Source organism: Bacillus rossius, chromosome 1 (assembly GCF_032445375.1).
Source record: "Bacillus rossius redtenbacheri isolate Brsri chromosome 1, Brsri_v3, whole genome shotgun sequence".
Classification (NCBI taxonomy): Eukaryota; Metazoa; Arthropoda; class Insecta; order Phasmatodea; family Bacillidae; genus Bacillus; species Bacillus rossius.
The window spans coordinates 218,221,541-218,247,963 of record NC_086330.1 but is presented as its reverse complement, the minus strand read 5'-3'; the positions used below and the strand labels follow the sequence as shown (position 1 = coordinate 218,247,963).

Sequence of the window (26,423 nt, the reverse complement as noted above, 5' to 3'; positions counted from 1 at the left end):
TTGAGACTTTGTTTACGTTTTATACTTGTAAACGATTCTTGAAAGCGATAAAAATAATCATAATGTACATTTACAGTCAAACCTCTATCTATCGAACTCGCATGTATCGATTGTCCGTGTTTATCGTATACTTTCTACGGTCCCGGCAAAATTGCCATACAACTAAGGTTAAAAAAGTCCGCTTGTACCGATGTTCGAATTATCGTTTTGTCCGCATTGATCGTACAAAATATGTGGTCCCGTCACTATAAATTATAATAGATGATCGTTTAACCATAAAGATTTTTCAGAAATAACCATTTCTTAGAAAGAAACAGTCATAAAAACAGTAACGATAGTATACAGTAGTAAAAATCACCTTAAATCTGCAGCCAAGTAATGGAGCACGTAAATATGAAGAAAAGACAAATGAACAACAACTTACGAAGAAATATGGATGATGTACCATAACTACAGCACAAATCCAATTGTTATCCTAAGATAATTACCATAAAAAGAACTAAAGATTCTTTGTCGATACCATAATTACTACAGAAGCACGATAGCTACCACATTTGCACTACAGTTACCGTAACAACTGAGATGTCTATTTACCGTGACGGTAATGTATTTATTTATGACATATTAAAATTAAAGAACAATATTGAAAAAAATGGATGTTAAATTTTTATATGTACGTTTGGCACATGTTGCGAAGAAATAATGCGATCTGAAAGAATGCAGTACTACTACGAAAAGTGAAAAGGGTACTCGTGGATTTTTAGGTTATGGCAGTCTGTTTCGTTTTTCAGTGATATCGGCCGAAAATTAACAAGCGTATCGGAAGTCGGCAGAAATGCAGATTCAACTAAATATTGGCAAAATCTGCTTCTTCAGTACAACTCTACATTTGATGACATGAGTAAACATATTTCAGACTTCAGGATATTGAAAACGACTTTAATTTCCATGTAGATTTATTGTGTGTATGTTTTTTTTTTTTGCAAGTGTAAATTGAATTAAGTAAAATACTTCCATTTTTATTTATTTTTCACCTAAATTAACTTTAATGACAAGTAACTGATATATTTCTGACACTAATTTTGAGGTTGAAATATTTTTTTTAAATTCTTAGAGTGAAGTCCACATCTATTGAATGTCCGCATCTACTGAATTTTTTTGTTGGTCCCCTGAAAAACGATAGATAGAGGTTTGACTGTATATTAAAGAACCCTGCCGCAAACACAGTAACAATTATGTAAAATTTTCCTGATAACTGGAAAAGAATGGTCGTTGAAATGAAAGGTAGGATACGTTTTTAATGTTAAAGTGAAATATTTTTACATTGTTTACATTGGTGTTTTGAGCGGGAATTTAAAATCATACGTTGAACTGAAAGATACGTTATTCTGAAGTACGCTGTAACGGAATTTCACTGTACACTATGTGCTGAAATACTTTTGATGTAATAACCACAATAGTGTTCGATGGGTATCCTGACGACACTACCTATCAAAGCACTAAAGCAGCAGAAAGATCTCGCTGAGCTGTACTTCACACAGCCACCAAATTTATCTTTTCAGGAACTACTGCAGTTAAAATAGCCCAAGTTAATTTTTTATCAAATGATGAAAAAACAAAAAGAACCTTATAGCAATGCTGATGACAGAACTGACAGCCAATGGGGTTGCAGTGAAACAGGATGCTGAAGATGCAGATGTAATGGTTGTTCGCACAGCAATCACAAAAGCTTCTGAATATGACAGTGTGGTCATAACGGGTGAAGATGTTGATCTTCTCGTGATATTGACAGGTCTATCAATAACAAATATGCCCCAAAACATCTATTTTGAGAAGAGTGGTAGAGGCAAAGCACCATCATTGTTGTATTCAGCAGCATCATGCAACATCATAAACCGAAGAGATATTCTCTTCCTACACGCTGTGAGTGGATGCGATACGACGTCAACCCCATTTGGCCAAGGAAAGAAGAAGGTCTGCAAGATATATGAGAAGACTTCATATTCAAAATATCGCAGCCGTTTTTACAGACGCTGAAGTCACCCCCTCGCAGATTGCTGAGGCTGGTATAAAGTTTCTTGTGGCCTTGTATGGAGGGATCATCGAAACCGATTCCCTGGACAATCTGAGGTTCCAGCTCTTCCAAAAATCAGTGGTCAAACCCAAATTTCAACTGGCAAGACTGCCACCGACTACAGAAGAAGCTACACATCACATTTTTTAGAACATATCTCCAGGTCCAAACATGGCTGGGGAATTACATTGTCCCATCAGAGTGGGGGTGGTCACTGACCAGACGCTGGGTGGTCCCCACCAGAACTACGCAGAACGCAGCCCCGGACAACATTCTAACCATAATCTCTTGCAAATGCAAGATAGGTTGTAGTACTGCAGCCTGCAGCTGCAAAAAAGCAGGACTACTGTGCTCCACCCTTTGCAAGAGCTGCACAGGCCTTGCCTTTGAGAATTGTGAACTATAATTACAAGATGAAGATGCCGATCTACATTCTGATGAATGGAATGTGGAATCCCTATTTGAAGAAGAAGAAAGAGAAGAGGAGGAAACTCCATTAAGTGCAAAACGTCTAAAAGCATAAACTTTGTAATTTGTACATAATTATTTAATTTTATTTCACTTACTTAAATACTATTTATTGCACATAATCAATGGTTACGTGGTTAAAACATAAATACTGTTCTTTTATGTTTTTCTTTTCCTAACCCATGTTATTTCAACTTTAAGAAGGGTGTTTTTGGGTTTTTTTTAGTAATTAAATTGTAGGAGCTTTTCTTGCATGGAATTTGATGTTCTAAAACTTTCATTATGTGACATTCTTCATTTTAAGTAGCTATTATTGAGATACAGGTATTGTAACTTGAGCATAACCCACTTTTTAGCCAAATTAGTCAAGATTTCGGAACTTTGACGATCAATTGCGGCTAAACGGCTGCACCGATTTTGACGTTTAAAGAAGGTATTTGACGTAAAATCTTATTTTCTTTTATATTGGTAAGAGTATAATTTTTTTTAAGAACCATTGTGTTTAAGTAATAAGTAAAAACTGAAACGAGTGCCAAAATTTTGCGGTTTTTCGGCCGCCACGAATTTTCCACAAGGAATTTTTGGTAGAAAACTTGAGTATAGATCTACATGGCACCCATAAACAACCCCTCCAAGTTTCATTAAGTTCCGATTTAATGCAAGGTGCAAACCCTATACCGACTGGACCACACTGTAAACGACCGTGAACTAGCAACACATGTGAAGGCAATCTTCACATGTCTTATCATTACAGGTTTTCATGATGCCAACAATATAGTTTACTTGTGCTATTTATTTCCCATGATTGTAACTGCAACATTTCATGAACACTGCAGCCACAGTTCCGCAATATGTGCACGTATTGCTGCATCCAACTTTGATTTATAGAAACTTTCCTTTGTTAGATCTGTGAAAAGCAAGCATCAGATCATTTGTGTATTGAAGTGCTGCTTATATATTCCCCCAGTGTTGCATAAGTTTCTCTGGAAGCTAGTTTTATGAGAGGATAGCAATAAGTTGAGAGACAGTACACAAATTTTCACTTGTGTTCAGAATTTTACTGAAGACAAATAGTATACGGTGCGGCCCAAATGTGGGGGTGGCCCTTACCGTGAAACAGTTTATCCAAGTTTCTTACAAGTTTCAATTATCTCGGAATTGGTAGGATAATCGAGAGTTTATTGTATTCATAAATTTTATATAAGTTCTGTATAACCTACCAAAATAAAATAATATAAAATAAATAACAGGGCCTCTTACAAATAATTTAAAATTATTTAGCATAGTTACACATGATATATAGTTTCTTTATAATTGTTTATTCAGATAAAAATATTTATTCAGTGCTTGCGGTAACTAAATAGAATACATACATTCATGTCTCCCTTAGCTGTAGATGAAAATTAGGATGCCTCAGGACATGGCAAAAAAAGGAATGGCAATTCGCTCCAGGGACTGTAAGTTAGAAGAATGACCATCATACGGGAGTATGTGAAAATCTGTGGACTTAAATCATGTCAAGACATAGGAGAAATGGCGAACACTGAATTAGGCATGCTGGCACATAGCACTAAACCATTCCAGACAAAAAGTTAAACCAGAAGACCAGTAACTATAACTACATGATGGTTTTAAGAAGAGAAGTGGGGACTACATACAAAAAAGAGACAACAGAGATCTGGCTTGTGGCGATGATGGTTCAACAGGTAATGGCGGCATGTCTGGGTATGCTAGAGATGCTGGACAGAAGAATGATACTTACATGAACTACCAAAGTTGCCGCTGAATTGTGCACACAACTTCACTTTTGAAAGTTTTATGGCCAGAAGGGGGACGATGAGCTATAGGCTGAAAATAGGTAGTGAAAAAAAAGTGTAGGGACAACAGTGAACTGGCAGGATGCTGCAGGCTTGCAGAAAAGGATTGGTATGAACCAAGGAGCGTGTAAGAAGATCTGGAGTGGACATGTGAAGGGCGAGAGCGAAGCCAGCCGGTTGCGAAGAAGGGTTGAAAAGAAAGAGGAAGAGAGCGTATTTCTACTGCAAACAAAGCCCCAGCCCACTTGTCCTTGAGGTTTTAGTGGCGCTGGTGTGCGGCTACAATAGTGATTTCCTGTAGCGCATATGGCTGTACAAATCGATGGAATTCCAAGCCAGATGGCGTTGCTTTTCACAGGTAATAACGATTTTTTTTTTCATTTGTTAACTAAATTAATTCCGAAAATTTTTGAAGCATCAGAAAAAGTGGCAAATGTTTTAAACAGAAGTAACTGATCTTTGAACATTTCGACAAACCTAAGAAAACTAATTAACAAAGAGAAGTTGTTTCAGTTGTAAGCACAATTCTTTACTTTTTTCATAGATTTCCAAAACGTGACGATCAACGATCTGGGAAAAAGCGACAAAGCGGAAAAATTGGACTGTGTCTCCGAACCATGCATTATGTACAGTGCATTTTGAAGACAAGTGGGTTTTAAGAAGTGAAAATCGAATTCGATTTCTGGATTTCCGCCGCACATGACAAAGCAGGTACTTCAATAATTTACTTAAGTTTTTTTCAGAATCTATTGCATGTATAAATTTATTAGACAAATATTTTCAAGAGTTTTTATTGCTACATGAAGAACGCATGTAATTTTGTTTCTCACTTCAAAATATTAAGGGAATGAGGAAAGTTTTAAATTTTTCGCAAAATCACAGTTTTAAAACTATTCAAATGAAAATCGGGATCATTTTTAAACATTGGTATTCCAGAATAAAACCTTACTAAACAGAGGTTTTATGAACCGTTGTGTTATTTAAAAAGGGATGACGTATTTTAATTGCTCTAAAATACAGCTCGAGATTTGCTGCTGTAGCATTCTTGTCTTTTTGTACGTTCTTACATTTAGGCCTGATTGAAATAGTTTTTACTTGTTTTGTTTACAAGCAGGTAATCGATATTGTGTATTAGTAAAATGAATAAGTGAGATCACTATTACTCTACGTAATGTACGTACACAATTGTAGTATTCACAATACTTCGAAACCAATGCCTGTACAGTGAAATAATATATCAGAAAAAAACAAACCATACTTAAAAGTTTTATGGATAATGCAATAATTTCAATTTGAATTTAAATATTTAATTACGCACGCACTTGTAAATAATGACAGTAATTGTGAATTTCTCAATTGCAGGAAAAGAAGTGTCATCTCACCGTTACATCAGGAAGGACCACTTCGTGTGACTATTTGTTGACATCTACTGCAAGTTCCGAGAGTATGCCTAACAAGCAGGTAACGGCAGTAAAATGAACTTTTAAATCCGTATGAACAAGAATATCTGACTATTGTTTAGCAAGTTAAACATTTCGCTCCATCAATTTCGCACAAGTTTCTTGTTCTTATAAGGAGGGGGCTGGGATGTCAGACACCTCGGGTATTTATACTTCTGTTATACTAAACTGTAAAAAAATATTGTAAATTTTACAATAGTTTTCTTAGTACTTTTACAAATAATGGTAAAAGTACAAGGATTTTCTTTGTAAGACATTTCATTTAAGAAGTTACAAAAGTAAACCTTGTAAAAGTACAAAGGAAGTCCTTGTTAAGGAACGAATTTTGTAGATTGTAGAAGAAAACATACCTAAATACAGCAAATCTGTTTATTTTATATATCGAGACAATTAACGTTTAGAAATTCATGCTGCCTCAACTGAGTTCACGACTATAAATGAATAGGTCATTTGTAAAAGGGTACATGTCCAAAAATCCTCATTTTACAGGACATAAAAAAAATTTATATAGCTATTGAAAAAATGTAGATTCAATGACAATAATTTAATCGTTTGTTTGCTATTTAGATAGTTATAAAATTACGCAAGCTTTATCAGAATTTACAGCAATATACTATGTAAAAATAAAATTTATTAACAATTTTACATGTGCCCTTTTCCAAATGTCATATTCAAATGCAGGCGTTAACATTACATAATAAAACAATTTTTTTTTTGAGCAGTATACTGCGAATATATGGAAACACAACAAAGAATTAGTTTAAACACAGCCGCATGCTCAGTTAAAGCATTCAGACAAAATGTCTTGGATTTTTAATAGACTTAAAAAGAACCAGGGTGTCTACCAGATCTAGTAAATTAAATTCCCTGAATTTTCCAGGTTTTCCAGGTCTTAAACTGAATCTTTCCAGGTTTTCTTTAACACAATTACGACATTCCAAGAAACTGAAAAAAAACTGCATAATATTACATTGACAGGTTTCAAAGTATTTCAACTTACTTAAATTAGTAAAAAAATTACCTTCTTCCAGACGTGATCAAAGTGACTCAATTGATGGCAAATAAAACATGCTGCTACAAATATTTCACACACTTCCTTTTGCAAAAAAACATTAGTAAAAGGAAGCTCCCATCAATTTCGCAGTGACTCAACTTTTGCGTCTATTGCACTTACTTCAGAACGAGCCAAATCCAACATTCGAGCCTTCTTCAACTGCAATGCCTCGATCTCCTCTTCAACTCTTCTTTTTTCTGCCTTCTTCTTGTCTGTAGCTTCCTTTTCTTTTTGTTTTGTTTGCAGGGCTTCCTTACCCCTACAACTAGCATTTCTTACATACTGTAACATGGACATGGTGATATCAACATGCTCTACACCTCCAGAACATTGAACAAAGTCATACATCTGTCTTTGTGCGATCAGTATTTCTTCCTGCATGTTTTCAGTCAGCAGATTAGAATTCACTGAAAATCCTCTTCCATGATCACTCAATGTTATCAGCTTCTTGTCCTGATGCCACCTGTTTTGAAGACAACATTCTAAACTGTACTTCACACGCTGTTTCCTCACACCCGAATTTAAAGCCACAGACGGACATAAGCAGGAATTCCCTTGGTAAGGTTGTACTTCAGGGGACTTTTCTCTTGAAGTTTTTTTACCATAACCTTTAGACAAGTCCTATCATTTTTCTGCAACAGGACAGACTTTTCTGGTACTTTCTCTTTCTTGATAGCATGGCGTACTGCATAACCCAACTTGATACTGTTAGCAGTCAATAGATTTTCCTGGTTATCTACATCCAATCGAGATACATAGTGTTTCTCCCTAAAGCTCTTCAGTACTTCTGGTTTCAAAAACTTTCCTGCCAAACTAATAAAATGTCTACCAGTGAATCATAGAGAAAAGGTGCCATGGGTGCTTCACTTTGGAACATTGTGAGAAACAATTCCAGCTCTGATGCCAAAAAGTGGAAGAATGTCAATTTTATTTCTAGAAGATTATCTTCAAGAGCACTTTCACTACACTGAAAGAGAGAGATGAAATAGAAACTTCACTAACAAATTTCTTTAGGTGGGGTAACGGTTTCATGGCACGCTCAGCAACTGCAGTATTCCATCTGATTGCACAAAATTTCTTGGGAAAAAGCTCTGATCCAGTTATTCTAATGTAATCTGCCCTCCTTGCAGGTACGTGCTTAAACAAATAGTAACTGTGCCTCAAAAAATTAACAACGTTCCATTGTGTAGCAGGAATTCCAGTTTTGAAAGCACAATGGACCGTATGAAGCCCACAGCTACCAATTTCTAGCAACGATGGCGAATCTTCACCAAAAGTGTGTGTGATATGTATTTTCAAAGCTAACAAAAATGTCCAGTTTACTTTGAGGGCATCCATAGATACTTAAAATTAAATGCACCTGTCGGTATAATCTGAACGTGGGAAGCACATGCTGCAGCACGTCACGTCAGCAGGATAACAGACTAGCTTGAACCAGTTTGTATCAAGTGATATGTTGCCACTTCCAAATCCGGTGGTAAATAAAATAAAATGGACGTGGGAACTGTTCGTTTTTTGACATTCAAAAATAAAAATGCGAGGGGATACACATGATGCTACGTCAATGCAAGCTGATCAATAAACAAAAATTGTATTGCCAACTACAACCTACCAAACAAAAATTCCCTGATTTTTAAAAAATTCCCTGATTTTTCCCTGATTATTCCCTGATGACAATATTCCCTGATATTTCCAGGTTTTACAGGTTTTCCAGGGTCAGTAGACACCCTGAGAACACGAATATGCTGCAAAAATTGTTTCTTTCAGATTCCAGTATCTCACAGTAACAGTAGGCCTACTAGCAGCTCAACTGGTACCATCAATTCGGCAGAAACGTCTACATATGCAGAAGATAGCCCGAGGAAAAAACAACTAAAAACAATTATTTTTAAGAAACAGAAACACATCAACAGCCTGAAAAAAAAAAAATCAAAGCTCTTCAACAGTCTCGGAGACGTTTGCAGAAAAAGTGTACAACCTTCAAGCAAATAATTGATGAACTTGAGAACAAAAGAATCGTGTCTGAAAATTGCTTGGATATGCTAAAGAAATCTGTCCCACGTGAAGGTGAAGCACTTCTAGAAAGACTGGAAAGTTCTGTCAACAAAAAGGGATTTTCAAAGGACCAGTATTCGCCTGAATTACTATGTTTTGCACTCACGTTGCAATACTATTCTCCAGCAGCCTACGAGTACGTTCGCAAAACCTTCAAATGTTGCCTACCTCATCAGAGAACAATACGACGATGGTATTCATCCATAGGTGGTGAACCAGACTTTGCATCTGAAGCGTTAAAAACTTTAGAAGCCAAAGCCAAACACGCGAAATCTGCTGGTAAATCAACTGTCGTGTCGCTTGTTGTTGATGAAATGTCAATTAGGAAACACGTGGAGTTTGACAGAGAGAATGTTGTTGGCTACGTAGATATGGGTACTGGATTGATAGATGATACATTACCAGAAGCAAACAATGTGATTGTTTTCATGGTGGTATCCTTGAACGACCTTTGGAAATTTCCATGCGGGTATTTCTTAATAAATTCTTGCTCTGGATCCGAATGAGCTGAAATGCTGCGAAAGTGTCTTACGGAACTACCGTATTTACTCGCATATAGGTCGCCATCGCAGATAGGTCGCACCCATAATTTGAGGTCTTGAATTTGGTATTTAAGATTCCCCCCATATAGGTCGCACCGGTAATTCATTACCGCGCCGTGCGCCGTGCGCGGAGAAAGGTCATTGTACTCGATCAGCTGTTGTTTCGGCGCGGCGTAGCCGCCGGCTGGCTCTCTCTGTTGTCTGAGCTGCGCATGCGCAGTATAACTCACTCAACGCTCCGCCCAGACTCGTGACCTTGCATCAGCAGCCAGCCAATAGATGCGAGCTTAACGGAAAAAAAATATAAGCTCCACCTCCCGTGTACCAGTTTTGACCAGTTCTAATACCAGTTTATTGGTATACGCACCAGTTTTCTCGCTGCCGTGACACGTTCAAGTTTATGTCCATCTTGATGTCTTGATACCAATAATTAATTAATTACGATCCCCAGATATAAATTGTTAGTTTAAAAAATATGCGTCAACTGTACAATACTTCCGAAATTATAAAATACGTATAAAACAGTTACCAAGACTCCGCTCATTTTATCTTGTGAAGTTTGTCTCGTACCAGTATTTTGGCTAAGTTGTGACATAAATACAGTATCAGAAATTAACAATCAGCCACGTTTATACATTCGTGAGTTTACGTTTTTCCCTCGTGCATTTTAGAATGTCTCCTGCTATAATTACTCGGACTTTTACACGCCTAGGCTTAAATTATTATATGTTTAGAAATAAAAGCAACTTTTCATGTTATAAAATATGTATATTTTGCGATTTAAAATGTTCATTGCCGACTATAAATTTTACGTTTTTCACAATGTTTTTAGGCCTACTAGCTAATCTTATCTACTCTTAAAGTACCCACGGTATTTTCTGGTTGTTTATGGTTGTTACGTGACGTAAATAGCGGGATGGATTCGATTTTTGAGTCGTAATTTGCGTGAAAGTATTGTATTGGAATAAATGGGAACTAAACGGGACCTGAAGAATATAGTACAAATAACGGGAAAACGTAAATAACGGTAACGTAAATAAGGGGTTTCGCTGTATGTGTACATTGTAAATAAATTTGCCTAGACCTATATAAACTTCTTTTTCGCATTTTAAAGCAAAATATTGCAAAAAAATTCCTCAAAAATTTTTTTCACATATAGGTCGCACTTCATTTTTTCCCCATCAAATCTGGTAAAATTGCCGCGACCTATATGCGAGTAAATACGGTAAATCATATAGGCGTTGAAGTAGTAAGCTGTACATTCGATGGCACAAACTCTAATCTCACAATGGCCGAAAAACTAGGCGCGAAACTGAATGTGAGTAACATAGATGAGATGGTCCCTTACTTCAAGTACCCCGATACAGGATATCCAGTCAATGTGATTCTCGACCCTAGCCACATGTTAAAGTTAATCAGAAATTGCTTGGCTAACAAGAAATTGTACGATGGTAAAGGAAATGCTATCAAATGGAACTACATAGAAGAATTACAAAAGCTGCAAGATAAGGAAGGTCTCAAAATTGGAACGAAATTAACTACAGCTCACATTCAGTGGCAAAGGCAAAAAATGAAAGTTCGCTTAGCAGCACAAGTACTTAGTTCGTCTGTTGCAGACGCCCTTCAAATATGTGAAGAACTGCGCCTTCCACAGTTTTTAGGAGCAGCAGCCACTATTAAATTTCTTAGGGTTTCTGACAGATTGTTCGACACTCTAAATTCGTCCAGTCCCATTTGCAGAACATACAAGGCACCTCTTAGGGAAACCAACAAATCTTTCTGGCTCCCCTTCTTAAACGAAGCAAAGTCATACATTTTAGGACTTCGGGACTCAGAGGGCAAAGACATACTTAAATCACAACGAAAAACAGGTTTCCTTGGCTTCCTTGTTTGTATAGATAATGTCATCCGACTTTTCAATTCATTAATTGTGGAGAGAAAAATTCTGCGTTATTTACTGACCTATAAGTTAAGCCAGGATCATATTGAAATGTTTTTTGGCTGTATTCGAAGACAGTTTGGGTGTAACAATAATCCGTCAGCTAGGCAATTCAAGTCAGCCTACAAAAAAACTGTTGGTTAGAAATCAAGTGCGGTGTTCAGGAAATGGCAATGTATCTTCTCTTTCTGACATAACTATTTTGCACATTTCAACCCTCCCTCTAACAAACAAAACTTCGAGACACGGAAAACGTGTGTTTAGAGCCCGCTATGAACTTACCTGCAGATTTCTCACACCTGAGTTTGTATGTTGAAACAGTTATTCCCTACATTGCTGGATTTGTTGTGTTAAAATTATCTAAAAAATTGGATTGTGACGTTTGTGTAAATGCGCTGTTTGCCAACGACGAGAATTACTCAATGATTGAAACCAAAACCAATGGCGGTTTGATATCACCATCAAAAGATGTTGTTGAAATATGCAAGGTAACAGAAGCCTTTTTTCGATGCGCGCAGAAAGCCAGTAACAATTTAAATGTGCATTTCAAAACGAATTCATTATTACAAGCAACAAAAGCAGCTACTGAAAAAGGTGTCTTCAATAATCTTGACGAGCATTGCAAAAGTTTCGAAGTTTTTTCCGGACACATACACGAATTAATAAAAGATATTGCCAAGTGTTATTTCAAAGTGAGACTCACCATGCTACAAAAGTGCGCAACCATATAATGACCGGGAAGAAAGTACGCTCGGTTTTAAGTAGACTAGTGATTTTCAAAAATCAGTAAAATGTTCGGTATATTATGGTTTCCCTCAAAGGAACCATTTCACAATGCTTTTAAGATATTAGTTACATCCCAGCATAAATTTAAAACATTTTTCTTAAGAGTGTGTTTCGTAGCATTAAAAGACGTGCCTTAATTATTTTGCAATTTTATCATTGTTATGGTGACGATGTCAGGGGTTTTTGTAATTTTTTTAGAAATATAGTGCAGTATACAGCGAAACCCCTTATTTACGTTACCGTTATTTACGTTTTCCCGTTATTTGCACTATATTCTTCAGGTCCCGTTTGGTTCCCATATAGTCCAATACAATACTTTCCCGCGAATTACGTCTCAAAAATCGAATCAATCCCGCTATTTACGTCACGTAACAACCATAAACAACCAGAAAATACCGTGGAGTTAGTAGGCAATGAACATTTTAAATAGCAAAATATACATATTTTATAACATGAAAAGTTGCTTTTATTTCTAAACATGTAATAATTTAAGCCTAGGCGTGTAAAAGTACGAGTAATTATAGCAGGAGACAATCTAAAATGCACGAGGGAAAAACGTAAACTCATGAATGTACAAACATGGCTGCTTGTAAGTTCTGATACTGTATTTATGTCACAACTTAGCCGAAATACTGGTACGAGACATAAACTTCACAAGATAAAATGAGCGGTGTCTTGGTAACTGTTTTATACGTCTTTTATAATTTGGGAAGTATTGTACAGTTGACGCCATATTTTTTAAACTAACCATTTATTTCTGGGGATCGTAAATAATTAATTATTGGTATCAAGACATCATGATAAACGTAAACTTGAACATGTCACGGCAGCGAGAAAACTGGTGCGTATACCAATAAACTGGTATTAGAACTGGATAAAATTGGTACACGGGAGGTGGAGCTTATATTTTTTTCCGCTAAGCTCGCATCTATTGGTTGGCGGCTGATGGCGTCATGAGTCTGGGCGGAGCATAGAGTGCGCATGCGCCGCCGCGTCGTTACAGCAGCTGACCGAGTACAATGACCTTTCTCCGCGTTTGGCGCGCTATTGACGGTAAATATTCATCAATTTGCGGCCTTTTCTTAAAAATTTTTTTACTGTGAGCAATGTGTATGTAGCCCGTATTTGTTATAAACCCTGCCGGTTGCAACTGTATTTATAATTTGGAGAGGCAAATAATCTCCTTGAACAGCCAAAAAAGCAAGCAGAAGAAAATTTCAAATTTATTTTTTAGGAAGTAATCAGAAAAACATTTTGGCTTTCATTCTTTTTTTATTTTTGTCAAATGTGGTAAATTAATAATTGATTAAATACTAAAGTAAAATTTGTTGTTAGTGTGTTTGTACCTGCATTGTAGTATGTGCTATTAAACAAAAGGAAAAAAATTCTAAATAAGGTAAACTGTACTCCTTTTTATACGTTTCCCTTTATTTACACTTTCCCGCTTTTTACACTTTTTTACTTTGTCCCCATGAAAAGTGCAAATAAGGGGTTTTGCTGTATTAGCAACCACGTTAAGAACTGTTATTTTATTCACACAGAGAAAAGAAATACAAAGTGCTAAAATTTGGCGTCTGTCTTTTTATATCCTATATAGACTTGTTATTACAGTAAAACCCCTTATTTGCACTTTTCAAGGAACCCCAAGGAAAAAGTGTAAATTGCGGGAAAGTGTAAATTGTGGGAAAGCACTTTTATTGGCAGTTAATGCTAAATTTTAGCTTAAAAAAATGTATCAGCATTTACCTATTTTTAATTATTGTGTTTAAAGTACTAACAGGAATATTCAGTTCCTTGGCCAAAACCACTCGGGTACCCACATGCTTGTCAAACTTCTCAATAATTTTAATTTTATCTTCAATAGATAAAGTATTTCGTGGAACTTTATACCTATCCATCTTCAATCAAAATCTTGCCATAAATAATATTGTGAACGATAAAAAAACACGTGCTAACCAAAACGGACGTTGACTAATGTAAACAATGAAAGCCATCATAGATATGTACTGTACATAATGCAGCACTACTAAATATACGTACTGTGTATGAGCGCTTTCCGGTAGTATCGATAGCTCAGCGCTTCGGACTATGCTCTGCTACGAGAGTGCTCTATGACACCATAAATAAAACCGTTTGTGGTTCTGCTACGAATGTTCTCTATGGCAGCAAAGATTAAAACGTTAGTAGAGGAGAGGCACCATAGAACTTGTCGATACATCAAAACGAAAGGTTACAGACAATAGGCGAACTACTTCAAACTTTTCACATCTATGACTAACGTGACGAGTATTTACATTTTTACCGTGTTTTGAAACGTACATTCCGGGTTTTTTGGTTACGTAGCGGTGTAATTTCAGGGAAAATGCAACACGAAAGTTAATGTACAATAAAACGGACCTACATAAAATGACGTTATTTGCGGGAAAACGTAAATAACGAGAACGTAAATACGAGGTTTTACTGTATATGTGTGTTGTAAAATGTATTAAAAATGTTAACTATATTCAACAATATTTGGTAATTATATATATTTAAAAACTTTTATGTACGCTACTTGAAACTACGTGAAAGATTTTCAGTCTATAAAGGCATATTCTATGATTTTTTTAAATTATTAATTCTTATGCAAACAATTAATAAAATTGAAAGTTTCTTACATTGTCAGTATATGCATAGCATTACAGTTATTCCAAACAATTCACTACCAGTGTTTAGCTAAGGTTTGCATGTTACGTTGGTTGAGTAAGTAAACTGGAACATGAACAAGATATTGAAAAGACTTCTAACTTCTACTAATACACATATATTACAAGAGATTTGTAATAGATTAAATGAGGTAAGTAAGAATTCGTTTTTATAAACGTTGTGTATGAAATTATAAAATTTGAGACATAATAACAAAAAGAAGTGCGTTCCGAAGACATATGTCGGTAGTGTTACCCACTGAAACATTATTCCCACTTCAACTCTCTGTAAAAATAAAAGTATGGGGCTGAATGCGTCAAGAGGGGTATATAAATAAAATTTGAGGCTTCTTCCTAATTTCATACGCTGGTCTCCCCCACTTATAATTGCAAACAAAAATTTTTCCACAATGTAGTAATTTACTCTGCGTATTCACAAAAATGTTTGGCAGTAAATAGGTATTTAATTTTTAAAAATTAAAGTATTCATGTTTCGAAAAAAATATTAAAGCGGTGTGGGGAAAAATGTTTACAGATAATCCAGTAAAATTTTCAGTTTGATTGTTTTGATAGTTTCGGAGCTGTTGCGAGTTTAGTTTGGAGGATTTTTCGGCCGCGCGAGGCAAGTTTGGCTCGTTTTAGTTTTCTTCCAGCGTAGGAAGCAGGGAACAAACGCCAATACCCGGCTTTACCTTGCATCCTCTGCTAGCCTTCCCTTCTCCTCTCCAGATGTATTACTGTATATTAGCTCCATGGTATGAACGAGGTCCTGGGCTTTGATGGCAAAACGATTGGCACAAAGTGGCGTGAAACTAGGGCCGAGAGAAACAACAGGGTGTGCCGAGCTTAAAACTGGCAAAACAAGAACATCAGCTAACAACATTGAACTGGTTAAAGATAGCTAAACCTTTCAGGCCATAAGGCTTAAAGAAAGAAAAATGGAAAATACTAAACTTAGAATTACTAGATAAAGTTATAAATCAATTAAATTTAGTGATGGGTCGATTCCGATTCCGGAATCGGTCGGTCCCACCGATTCCAGTATAATCGTGGGATTCAGAATACAATGGTTTTGGAATCGACCATGACCGATTCCTGCATTGTTTTTAAGTTTACAAAATACATCTCCTACGCAACGTAAGAAAATACTAAAATGAATGCAAATATAATTTTTAAACTACATAATACAATCTTTTTTACGGAACTGATTTACGAATTACGGTAATTAACGTATTTATTTACTTGCACCGCCATTTTCCCTATAGTACAAATGCAGTATCTACTTTCCCGCTTTAAACGAAAGCATTTTTCGGAAATTACGTTGCAGCAGCACTGCATTTAATAGTAAACCTTCAAAAATAACTAGACAAAACCATAAATGTTTAAAGAAAATTATGTAAATGTAAACGGCAAGTAAAATAACGTAAACGTTAAATATTTGATCATGGCAGCTACATTTGCCATTGTAAACAACCTAATTTTTTGTTTGTGCTACCGGCCATGGGATACCATACGGCCATTAACCAAATTTTTGGTGACGTGAACGTGAAAATTAAGATGTTTCACATCTCTGCACTTTAAACTTTAAAGAATTAAATGAAATAATTTTTGAACGAGATTTTACCCAAATTTACAGTGGATTACTGCGACCATATTAAAATAAGTTTAAAAGCAACATAACCAAATTGCTGTAAATCAGCGTTCTTGTGCGTGTTCAGCGATGCTCTTTTTACATTAGATATACATATTTTGGAAAGGCAGTTGGCTAATCTGAATTTCTAAACATTGCTGCTGAAACGTTCGTAAATTTTTATTACCAAACATAAACAATCTTTTGAAAGTAATTGTGTTTAACAGAATTGTTTCCGATAAATTTTTGAAATTAATTAAATGTTAACACGCAATTTTTTGAAGAGTTTAATTATTTTGTGTAAGAAATCTCACCATAAAATGTGGACATTTTGAGATGCTAAACATGCACAGAATGTTCTTAGTCAAGAACCGAAAATTTATTTTCTCTTTACGGTTGTGAAGAACTGCAAGACTGGATGGATTTATTCTTTTCACTAAGTGAGATAATTAAGTTCTAGATAATATATTAAAACTTAAGCATCTCTGACATTTTATTTTAGTGTGGTGCATATTTGTTTCTTGTCATTACCATCATAATGAGATAATAAAGTTTTATTTTTACATTTCCTCCTTTTTATTTTTTTTCGCCCAGGTCCCTTGAAATATGTATCAACGAGGTTATATTGTCATTTTATTTGGATCATTATTTACTTGCGCTTGAAAATAAAATTCTTAACCTAAACGTACAAACCTCTTTTTTTACAATTAATTAATTGAGTTGATAATGTAAGGTATCAAAAGTTGGTTAAGTTATAACATTATTTACAAAATACGTCATAAGACATCTTTGATTATTGGCAGTGTTTAAACACATATTTCGTCTAACTATATGCAAGGTTAAAAGGCCAAATTGTGCTAGAAATTCAAGGTAGCATAACTTGATGGTAATGAACATACTTTTTAACATTATATAAGCTGTATATAATGTTAATTTCTGCACAGAAAATGAAACACAATTATATCAATAATATATATATATTATATATATATATTATATATAATTATGCAATTATATTTTTAAAATCATAAACAACCTTTTTTTTTCTGAGTATATTACTCTGTTGAACATTGTCAGCTAAAAATTAAGGAATCGGAATCTGATTCGAAGAATCGACCCTTTAATTTAAGAATCGAAAATGGAATCAAATCGGTATATTTTAGGAATCGGCCCAACACTAATTAAATTAAATTCATAAGAAAATATTTCAGAAATACCATAAAATTACCTTAAAGCACATTCCGTGTTTTATTGCATAATCGTCGCACGCGCGTAATCGTCGCAACCATATTTTAGGCTGTCAAAATTAGGATAAAAATACTTCTCGCGTAAACTTCGCATGATGTTTTTGGTCCCTCTAGTAGATGCCGAGCGCTTTGTGTAGGTATCTTTTCCGCATAAAACGATGTATTTCAAAGTAGAAATCTAATATTTATTCGGTCATTACCACTTAATAAATTAACAGAAAAAATGAAGTTGTTTGACGTGTAAATTTTCTTATAAAGACGTTTTTAACCGTTATTTCCTTTATATGATTGTCTGCGTTACCGCGGCGTACCGCTTATAAAAATGTAGCCAGTGCATCAATCATGTTTGGTTATGTTGCTTCCCATATAGAGCGCGCGCACGTAGTCGAATATTGATATCTCGCTGATTGGATGCAACGCGCGCTCTCTGTCAGCTGATGAGTTAACTACATTTGATAGCCCGCATTCTTTCGTGGCAAGTGTGTACTACGACACGTTAGTTCACGTCATATTCAAGTGGCTTGCGTTCGCGTTAGAGTTTTGGTTTTTCTATTTAAAGTTGAAGAAAGGTTTTTGTTTAAGGAATTATTAATATAGATTGTTTGGCGTGCTCTTGTATACATATATATATTGTATACATATATATATTGTATACATATATATATTGTATATATATATATAAAGAAATTAAATGCAAAATGATTTTCTCTAAAATGTTTTCTTTCCTTCATTATTTATTGCATAAACTTTACTTATAAAATGTTTTGCAATGTTTTAAACTATATAATGTTTTAATTTTGCATATGGCTGGAGAATCTTTCTTTGTCACCATTCAGTTAAAGACCAAATGCTGGTCGTCGGTTAATTTTAATTCTAAACAATTATTTCTGTATGAGGTTCGGTTCGGCTCGGTTCGAAATTTTTTTGCTATGGTTCGATTCAATTCCGTTCGGTTCGAAACTAGAGAACTGAGGTTCGCCCAGCTCTAGAAAATTGTATACCTAAACTATATTATGAAGGTAACGGAAATAGCACAAACATAAGATAAACTACGCTGCATTTTGTCAATTAGCATAACTACTCGATCATTTCCAACCTTTAATAATATAACATAGCAGAAAAAACTTAACTTTTTTAAAATGGTGTCTGTTATACAAATGTATTTTATTGAAAACATAGGAAGGATTAATTTAACAGAGAATTAGACAGATGCAAACTTACGTGTGTGGCTTTTGAGGTTATTTGTCTCTATTTTATATCAGGTGTATGCACTATGCACTTATTTTATAATTTTATAAATACACATGTGATTTTTTTAATACATAGGCCTATGTAATTTTTTAAAATAAATGTGTGATTTTTTTTAATAACATGTTGTGAAGTTTAGTGTGGGACTGGGATTCGAGATTCGATGACAAACACTGATGATTCGAACAAGGATTCGGAATCGACCAAAATGTGGATTCGTCCCATCCCTACCATTTACAGTTAATATTACCGCAATGGCGAATGGCGACTGTTGTTTAGGTTGGTTATGTGACGCCAGAGATTAGAGTGACGCGCGTCGCGCGACGGAATTCGTACGGATTAATGGCGCTAGTAATCTCGTGGTTAGTAAACAACTACCTCTTCGGGAATTCATCTATTTAGTTTTTTCTCGCTAAATATGGCCTATTGAAAGTTTTGTTTAGCGAAATTAATATTCTTATCCTGTTTAGCCGGAAATAGAGCTTATTTTTCTTTTGTGTAAAAACCTGGTAGATGAAGAGTTTTGTTTACCATTTAGTGGTATTTCGTATTCACAAATTAACTTACAATCAGGAATTATTGAAAGCTTGTTGGCGGCACTGGGGGGAAGGAAGGGCAATAAAATTATCATCTCTGACGTCTACCGGCACATGCGGATCACAGAATGACGGAGTTGTGATTAGGTAAAGATTTGGTTTGACCTTATTACATTTTAATGCAGTTAAGTGTGTGTGCGTGTGTGTGGTGATTTTTAAGTAATCATGTCAAAGAAAAGTAGTTTTGTTTGGGAATATTTCACCGTTTATAGTGATCCGCCAAAAGGACATGTAATTTTTGTAATGCTATAATTTCACGTGGCGGTACCAGTGTACGAGGATTCACAACAACAAATTTATCTAGACATTTACTGATGCTTCATAGCAAAGCAATGGAAATACAGGTGCACGAAGATCTGACCTACAAATCACAAGTATCTGATCTTACAGCAACAGCAAGCATTGTTTCAAGCAAAGAAAGAATTGCTTCAACAAGCACTTCTACCTGTAGTGATGCTACTGAAAGTCGTTTTGCTTAATCTTTAATATATGGTTTCAGGTGATAAGGTATAATAGTATAAAGTAACTGAATTTTGCAGAGCACTGCATCAGCCGATTAGAAATGGTCAATAGATAGATTTTTAAAGAAAAACAATATTCGGTAGTAGGTAGTGTGTTAATTTGTGAAAGTGAAATTACAGACTCTTTACACAGCCTCATTTATCTGGTATTTTGGTAGGCCAAGTAACATAGAGTTATAGCAAAGTAGCAGTTGTGCAATGTTCATTGATTGTCAGTGATTTCTGTTCAACATTATTATTTTAATTAGAATTAAGGACAGTGTGTTGAGTGACCAATAATGCATTATTGGAATTGAAGCATGCACGACTTTATTGTGAAATGTAGGTTTAGTAATATGGTTTTGGTTGTAATTATAATTAGTATTGAAAATTTAAATTTGAAATTCTCTCCTTAAGTAATTCACACTTACATTAAAAAACTGTCAATTTTAAATCCTGTGATGTTGCTTGGATAGGCCACACATTTCCAGTTTTTTTCTTCAGGATGTTTAAAATTTTGTTTATTACAAAATTAATAAATTCAGAGGTACTTGAAAGGCTCTAATCGGCTCAGAAGATCGGCAAGATCGGCAGCAGATGATCGGCATCGGCATGATCAGCAAAATGTGATCGGCCCAGCTCTAGTACCAAGTCCACTGTATTTGTTTTAATTTAATGTCTGATACCACAATAACTTACACAGTATTTATTAATGGTAAATATGGCTATCGCAAGGGCCTAAAAAATATTCATTTAACTGGGAATGGGCTATACAACACCGTTTGGTACATTGGCTTTCGTCACTGGTATTGGTTTGGAGGAGGTGGGGGGATGTTGACAGTATTCTTGTGCCAAAGATTGTCAAGGGGAGGGTATTTTAAGAGGGGGAAGAAAAAATGGTTTGTCTCTCTGGGATTAGGGAAGGAGAGGATAGCCATACCAAGTCATGATGCCACCACTGCTGCAGCCTAGCCGGATGAGTTTTGCCCACGTCACAGATGCTACTGCCGTCACATTTTTAAAGGAAATATGCTGTTTTTGTTTTTCTTATTGGAACATAATTGAAACCATTAAAACCCAAACAAAATATACACTGTGCGTTGAAAAATTATATATTTTTATAAGCTTTCACCTATTCCGATTATATATGTTTTGGTATCAAAATATCCTTTTTTCAAAGATTCCTGGAAATGTATTCATAAAACTGCTGCTTAGTTAAATCCGGGGTTCTAGTGTATTCATAAACTGTATCATTCTTAAAAGTTTTGTGAATAGACCTTTTGATATAAACATTTTAGTCAAAGTCATTTCATAATCAGGACCCTAATTGTACATTCAAAATAATAATATATTCATAGATATGTTCATGTAAGGTGTGTTGTAAGTAACAAAATAAAATGAGTAACGAAAAAATGGAGACTGAATAATTGCAACGCACTCGAGCTTCCATTGTTTCTACTGATTCCGCTGTTAAGTCTAATTAATATTGTCTTTATTGTTTTTCATGGTGGTGTAGAAGTACAAATTTCAATCTGCACCCTTTCAAAGGAAAGAAGAAGAACATTTGATTGATATTCTGTCAATAAACCCTCAAGATGACTGGAAACCTTGGCACTAGTTATTAATATGCAGAGAATCCGCCGAAGCATAAATTAATTTCATAATAACGTTAAATCACCAAGAACATTCACTGACGTGTTCTTTTCTAAATTTTCAAATAACTGATTAAAAATCTAGGACATTTCCCAATTCAAAAAACATTGAGGCGTAAGTAGCCACCCTAATACTCACCTGCTCGAAATTGGTCTCGCGGATAGAGAAGGTCTGGTGGTGTGAGGACCGACTGGTGTGCGAGGAACACGAACTACTGCCGGAGTCAGAGTCGCTCCAAGTGAAAGAGCCACTTCCCGAGCCCTGCAAGCACGCCAGCCAATCAGCAACCTGAGGTAAGCCCTCGTCAGGACCAAACCCAAACCCTCTCAGACACACTCACCTCAGAGTCGCTGTTGGTGTCGGAGTCAGCACTCTCTTCCTCCGACTCCTGGCTGTCAGATTCTTCACTATCGCTGTCGCTAGGCCCGGCCGGCTGCTCAGGTGGCTTGGCACCCAGTGGCGTAGCGGGGGACCCCTGTAGCAGTACGACACCACTACCACAACCAGCACATGTCTTGTCTTAATGGCACAGACGACTCGCGTGATTGGCAGCCAGCAGCATAGTGGGGCCACTGTAGCAACACATCACTACCCATACTTGCCCACTGTCTTGCCTTAAGAGAACAGGCTGCTCTGTGGGCTTGGTACCTAACACTATGGCAGGAAGCACTGTTGCAACATGACACCTCTACCACTATCCACACATTCAGATTTTTTGTACAAGCTACCTTCTGTCATTGTCTAGTTGTTACATATGAAATCTTTACCTTTTTTAAGTTACCATAAACTTCATAGCCCTATTCTAAAGAATAAAACATCTCCTGTTAGGTAAATTTTAAATTAAAATACCATACAAAAGTATGGCATAGGTATAAATAAAATGTTTTTATATTCCGTTTGTAGAAATATTTGATAGGTGGAATAAATGAATTACTTAATATTATTTTTCCCGTAAAAAATACTTCAAATTAGCCATAATATTGTTAAATACACAACTTGTCTGTGAATACAAGATGTGATGTATTTGCCATCCATTATGCATTTTTTTTAGAATACAAGATGTGATGTATTTGCCATCCATTATGCATTTTTTTTATGTTCAATTGGTGAACATAACTTGCATATTCCTTTAAAGATTGTAAACTTTTTTTGGATCTAGAAAAGCTTAAAGTTTTATTTTAGTGATTGTTTTGAAATAATTTTTACTTATGGTATAGCAATAGCTTATATATATGGCTTGGCCTTTAAACTCAAACTGTGTGAAAAACCACTATAAGAAATACGTTGGAATTAACAATCAGTCGGCGAATGTAAGTATGTAAAAGACTTTTTATTACGTGCTTTTGATGGTTAAAATGATTTTCATGATAATAACATTGCAGGAATTTTAGATTTCTAGACATGTCAACACATAACGTATTGTTTCTTCTTTGAGTGATACTACTGATGCCTTTAGTAACAAAATTATTTTAATGATTCCTGGTGGCTTTGGCCGGCAGGAAATGACACGTCAGAGAAGTAGGTGAAGCAAAGAAAATTACTGTAATATGTAAACAAAACAAAAAAGCAAAATTTTTTTAGGATTTCACATTTTTAAAATTTGCAACCACTAAAAATAATGCACACATGATACACAAGGATATTTCATTAAATAAAAAAAATAGTAGGATAGATATTCTAAATATGCGGCGTGAATTGAAAAATGATAATTCTATTTGGTGCAGATAATAATGGTAGGGTTGCTAGCTGTGAGAATTGTGACCGGCCGTCATTACCACCGATAAGCACCAGAAACTTGAAAACAAGGCTACCTTTATGGCCTCCATGTCGACGGTGGAAGGGAGGTCGTCCGGTTCAGAGTCCTCAGCCGGCCGGTGTATGACCGCGCTCCATGCAGAGCTGCTCAGCAGAGGCAGAGTCTCTGCAGGCCCAGGGTCGTACTGCACACGGCACACAGCAGCCATGAGCACGGAAATGAGCCGAAATGCATCACCCCCACCTAGCCCACACTCACCTTCTTGGCATCCCGAGAGGCGACAGTGTCTCCCTCGTAGGCGGGGTCGGGGTCGGGGTCGGGATACGCTGCCGCAGCCTTGTCCAGTTGTGGCATGCTGTATGCGTCCCCCTCCATGCAGGCTACAGCTCTGAAACGCACCACACACATCCACCACTCTCTGATCGTGCCCAACATAGATAACGCATGTTGCATCATACCAGTTTATTTCAGGAGTTTTTCTAACTAAATACAAGTCTCTAAAACTATCAAATAGGCAATCCTCTGAGAATCAACTATTAAAAAGCAGAAACGAGTCTCGAGTAAAAGGTTTTGGAAACAAGCTCAACTGATACCTACATTTTATTCTTAAATAAATATCAAGATGTTCCTGTATACCAAAACTAGTTTCAAGACATCTCACATTTGAAATACTACTACACCTTAGAATATATTCTAATATTTTACTGTAATACCACTTAAGTTCAGCAATACATTATTTTTGAGTGAATATACACTAAAAAATAATATACAATGCTAATATGTGTCTTAAATAGCTGGTGCCTTCTGCGAAGAGGGTGACAAGACACCCTCGAGAGTGGCGTGACACAAACGACGGGATCGAGAGTGCGACTGAATAGCGCGAGACTGTGTGCGCACAGGCGTGAGATAACGGGCTAACCACTGTTGAGCACAGCTCCAGTGAGGAGTGCGAACTGTGGAACTTGATAGACATTAAGTGACATGAGAATAAACTTTTTTAGTGTGAGTGAATGGTGATCACACATTTTTAAGTACAATTGTTTCTTAGTAATGTAAATATAAGTAATGAATGAAACTGTAATAAAACTTAATTAGGCTATCCCTTACGAACCCAGTTCTCCCCACATTAGTTTGTAACAATATGTAATTAATAAACAACTTTATAGGCATATTAGGTAAAAGATGTAAATTTTCTGATAATTTAGTTATAAAAATTTGATGTAATTCATATTTTACAAAAATTAATATTAAATACTCACTCTTGGGCAACATTTAACAGTAAATTTGGCTTAAGCACTATTAGGACATTTTAGAAGAGTCCAGCCTATCAGTATACAAATAACATACATATTTCTAAACAAAAATTAAAAGGGGTATTTTTGATATTTTAACAAATATATTATAAAACTTATTTGAAAAATATGTATTTCATGAAAGAGTCATGTTTGTATCAGGTTAGAGACCAGTAAATACTAAAGATAATAAAACAAGTTTGAGCTCTCTATGCCTAACAGCTTTGAAGTTATCACATTTGTACTGTTCCTAAATATTTCAAAAAAATATTTTTTTTACATCTTTGAATTGCTATTATTCAAAAAGGATTAGCGCAAAAAGTTTTAAATTTTGTATTTTTCATCTTAAATATAGATATAACAATAGATATAAAAATCTTTGAAATCTAAAGGGGCAAGGTCCAAATATTTTTTTATTGGTTGATTTCACATGGAATGACCCAACAAACATATATAAAGCAGCTGGAATTTTTAGTATTTTTTAATAATTTCTGATTTTTCATTAAAAATCTTTTCATAAACCTCAAAAACAATCTTTTATTCATAGGAGGAACCAACTTGAATAATTGTTTGTAGTAATATTTGATGTCATCCTGCCTGTAGTAGTAGTAGTAGTAGTAGTAGTAGTAGTAGTAGTAGTAGTAGTAACAACACCCCGGGTACCAGTACCATCTGCCGCGTACCGCAGTACCAAAACGGGCCTTCATCGGACTTCGTGGTCAGTAGATGCCCTAAGTGTAGTGTATTCATGTTATTAGAGACCACTTTAATGGCAAAGAAATGGAGATATTCTTAAAGTGTAAATTGTGTGCGTTTTTAGCAAATATTTAAAACAGACTGGCCACCAGATTTTTAAAGTAAGTTGAGTTTGTAACATCACTTCCGCTCCGTGCGCATGGCAATGACACAATGGAGTCCTTGGATGCAGACCAGGTCAGGCAACCGTAGAGGTCTGATGCTGTCACTGGGACTCCAGCATCTTTTGTTTATCACTGATATTTAACTGCAATAATTTAGTTTTTTTTTGTATCATAACTTGTCTTAACAGAGCTCCAAGCGCACCTCGGCAGGATTTTTGAGCAGGGGATTTAATCACCACCCCCCTGAGCCTTGCACCGTCCAGCATGCAGGCACACTTAGTGTGTATGGGACCGGCCAACTCCGGAGTACTTTTAATTAAGTATCGGATTCCAGACATGTGCCAAACCCTCTGTCTTTCGAACTGCAAGCAAGTGCCATGTATGTTCCAAATTCCTCTGTGTATTGTTGTGTGTGCAGTTTGTAGTGATGCTGCAGAGTGCCCGGTGCTACAATAAAGGACCAGTAACCACGCCACCAAACTATAAATAGTATTTTCCAATGTGTTCAATCCATCTTGCTCCTTGACCTGTCCACATGTACGAGAGACATGTGAAGGGGCGTGTTCACTGTCCAAACACGTGGACCAACTAGGTATAATGACTCGCTTTCTACTACTAGTGTCTCTACCGACGCAGTCGCGTGTCCATGGTCCCAGGGACTGAAATGTCCACACTCCGCCTCCCAAGGGAAGCTGCTCTCTGAAAGCTGGAGTCAGAAAAAAAAAGAACATCGCAGACCACTGAGAAACGTCTGCCAAGTCT

General features: G+C 35.9%; 1 protein-coding gene across 2 annotated transcripts in view; it reads right to left on the bottom strand.

Moving 5' to 3' along the window:
* LOC134527289 (uncharacterized) overlaps positions 1 to 26,423 on the bottom strand; it is a 488,639-nt gene that overhangs the window by 449,373 nt on the left and 12,843 nt on the right. For both annotated transcript variants that reach the window (XM_063359834.1, XM_063359833.1), the window contains 4 exons: positions 23,768 to 23,897; positions 23,565 to 23,693; positions 22,094 to 22,228; positions 21,892 to 22,014 (listed from right to left, as the gene is read on the bottom strand). In XM_063359834.1, the coding sequence (XP_063215904.1) occupies positions 21,892 to 22,014; positions 22,094 to 22,228; positions 23,565 to 23,693; positions 23,768 to 23,884 (504 nt within the window). In that variant the 5' untranslated portion in view covers positions 23,885 to 23,897. The remainder of the gene's footprint in view (positions 1 to 21,891; positions 22,015 to 22,093; positions 22,229 to 23,564; positions 23,694 to 23,767; positions 23,898 to 26,423) is intronic.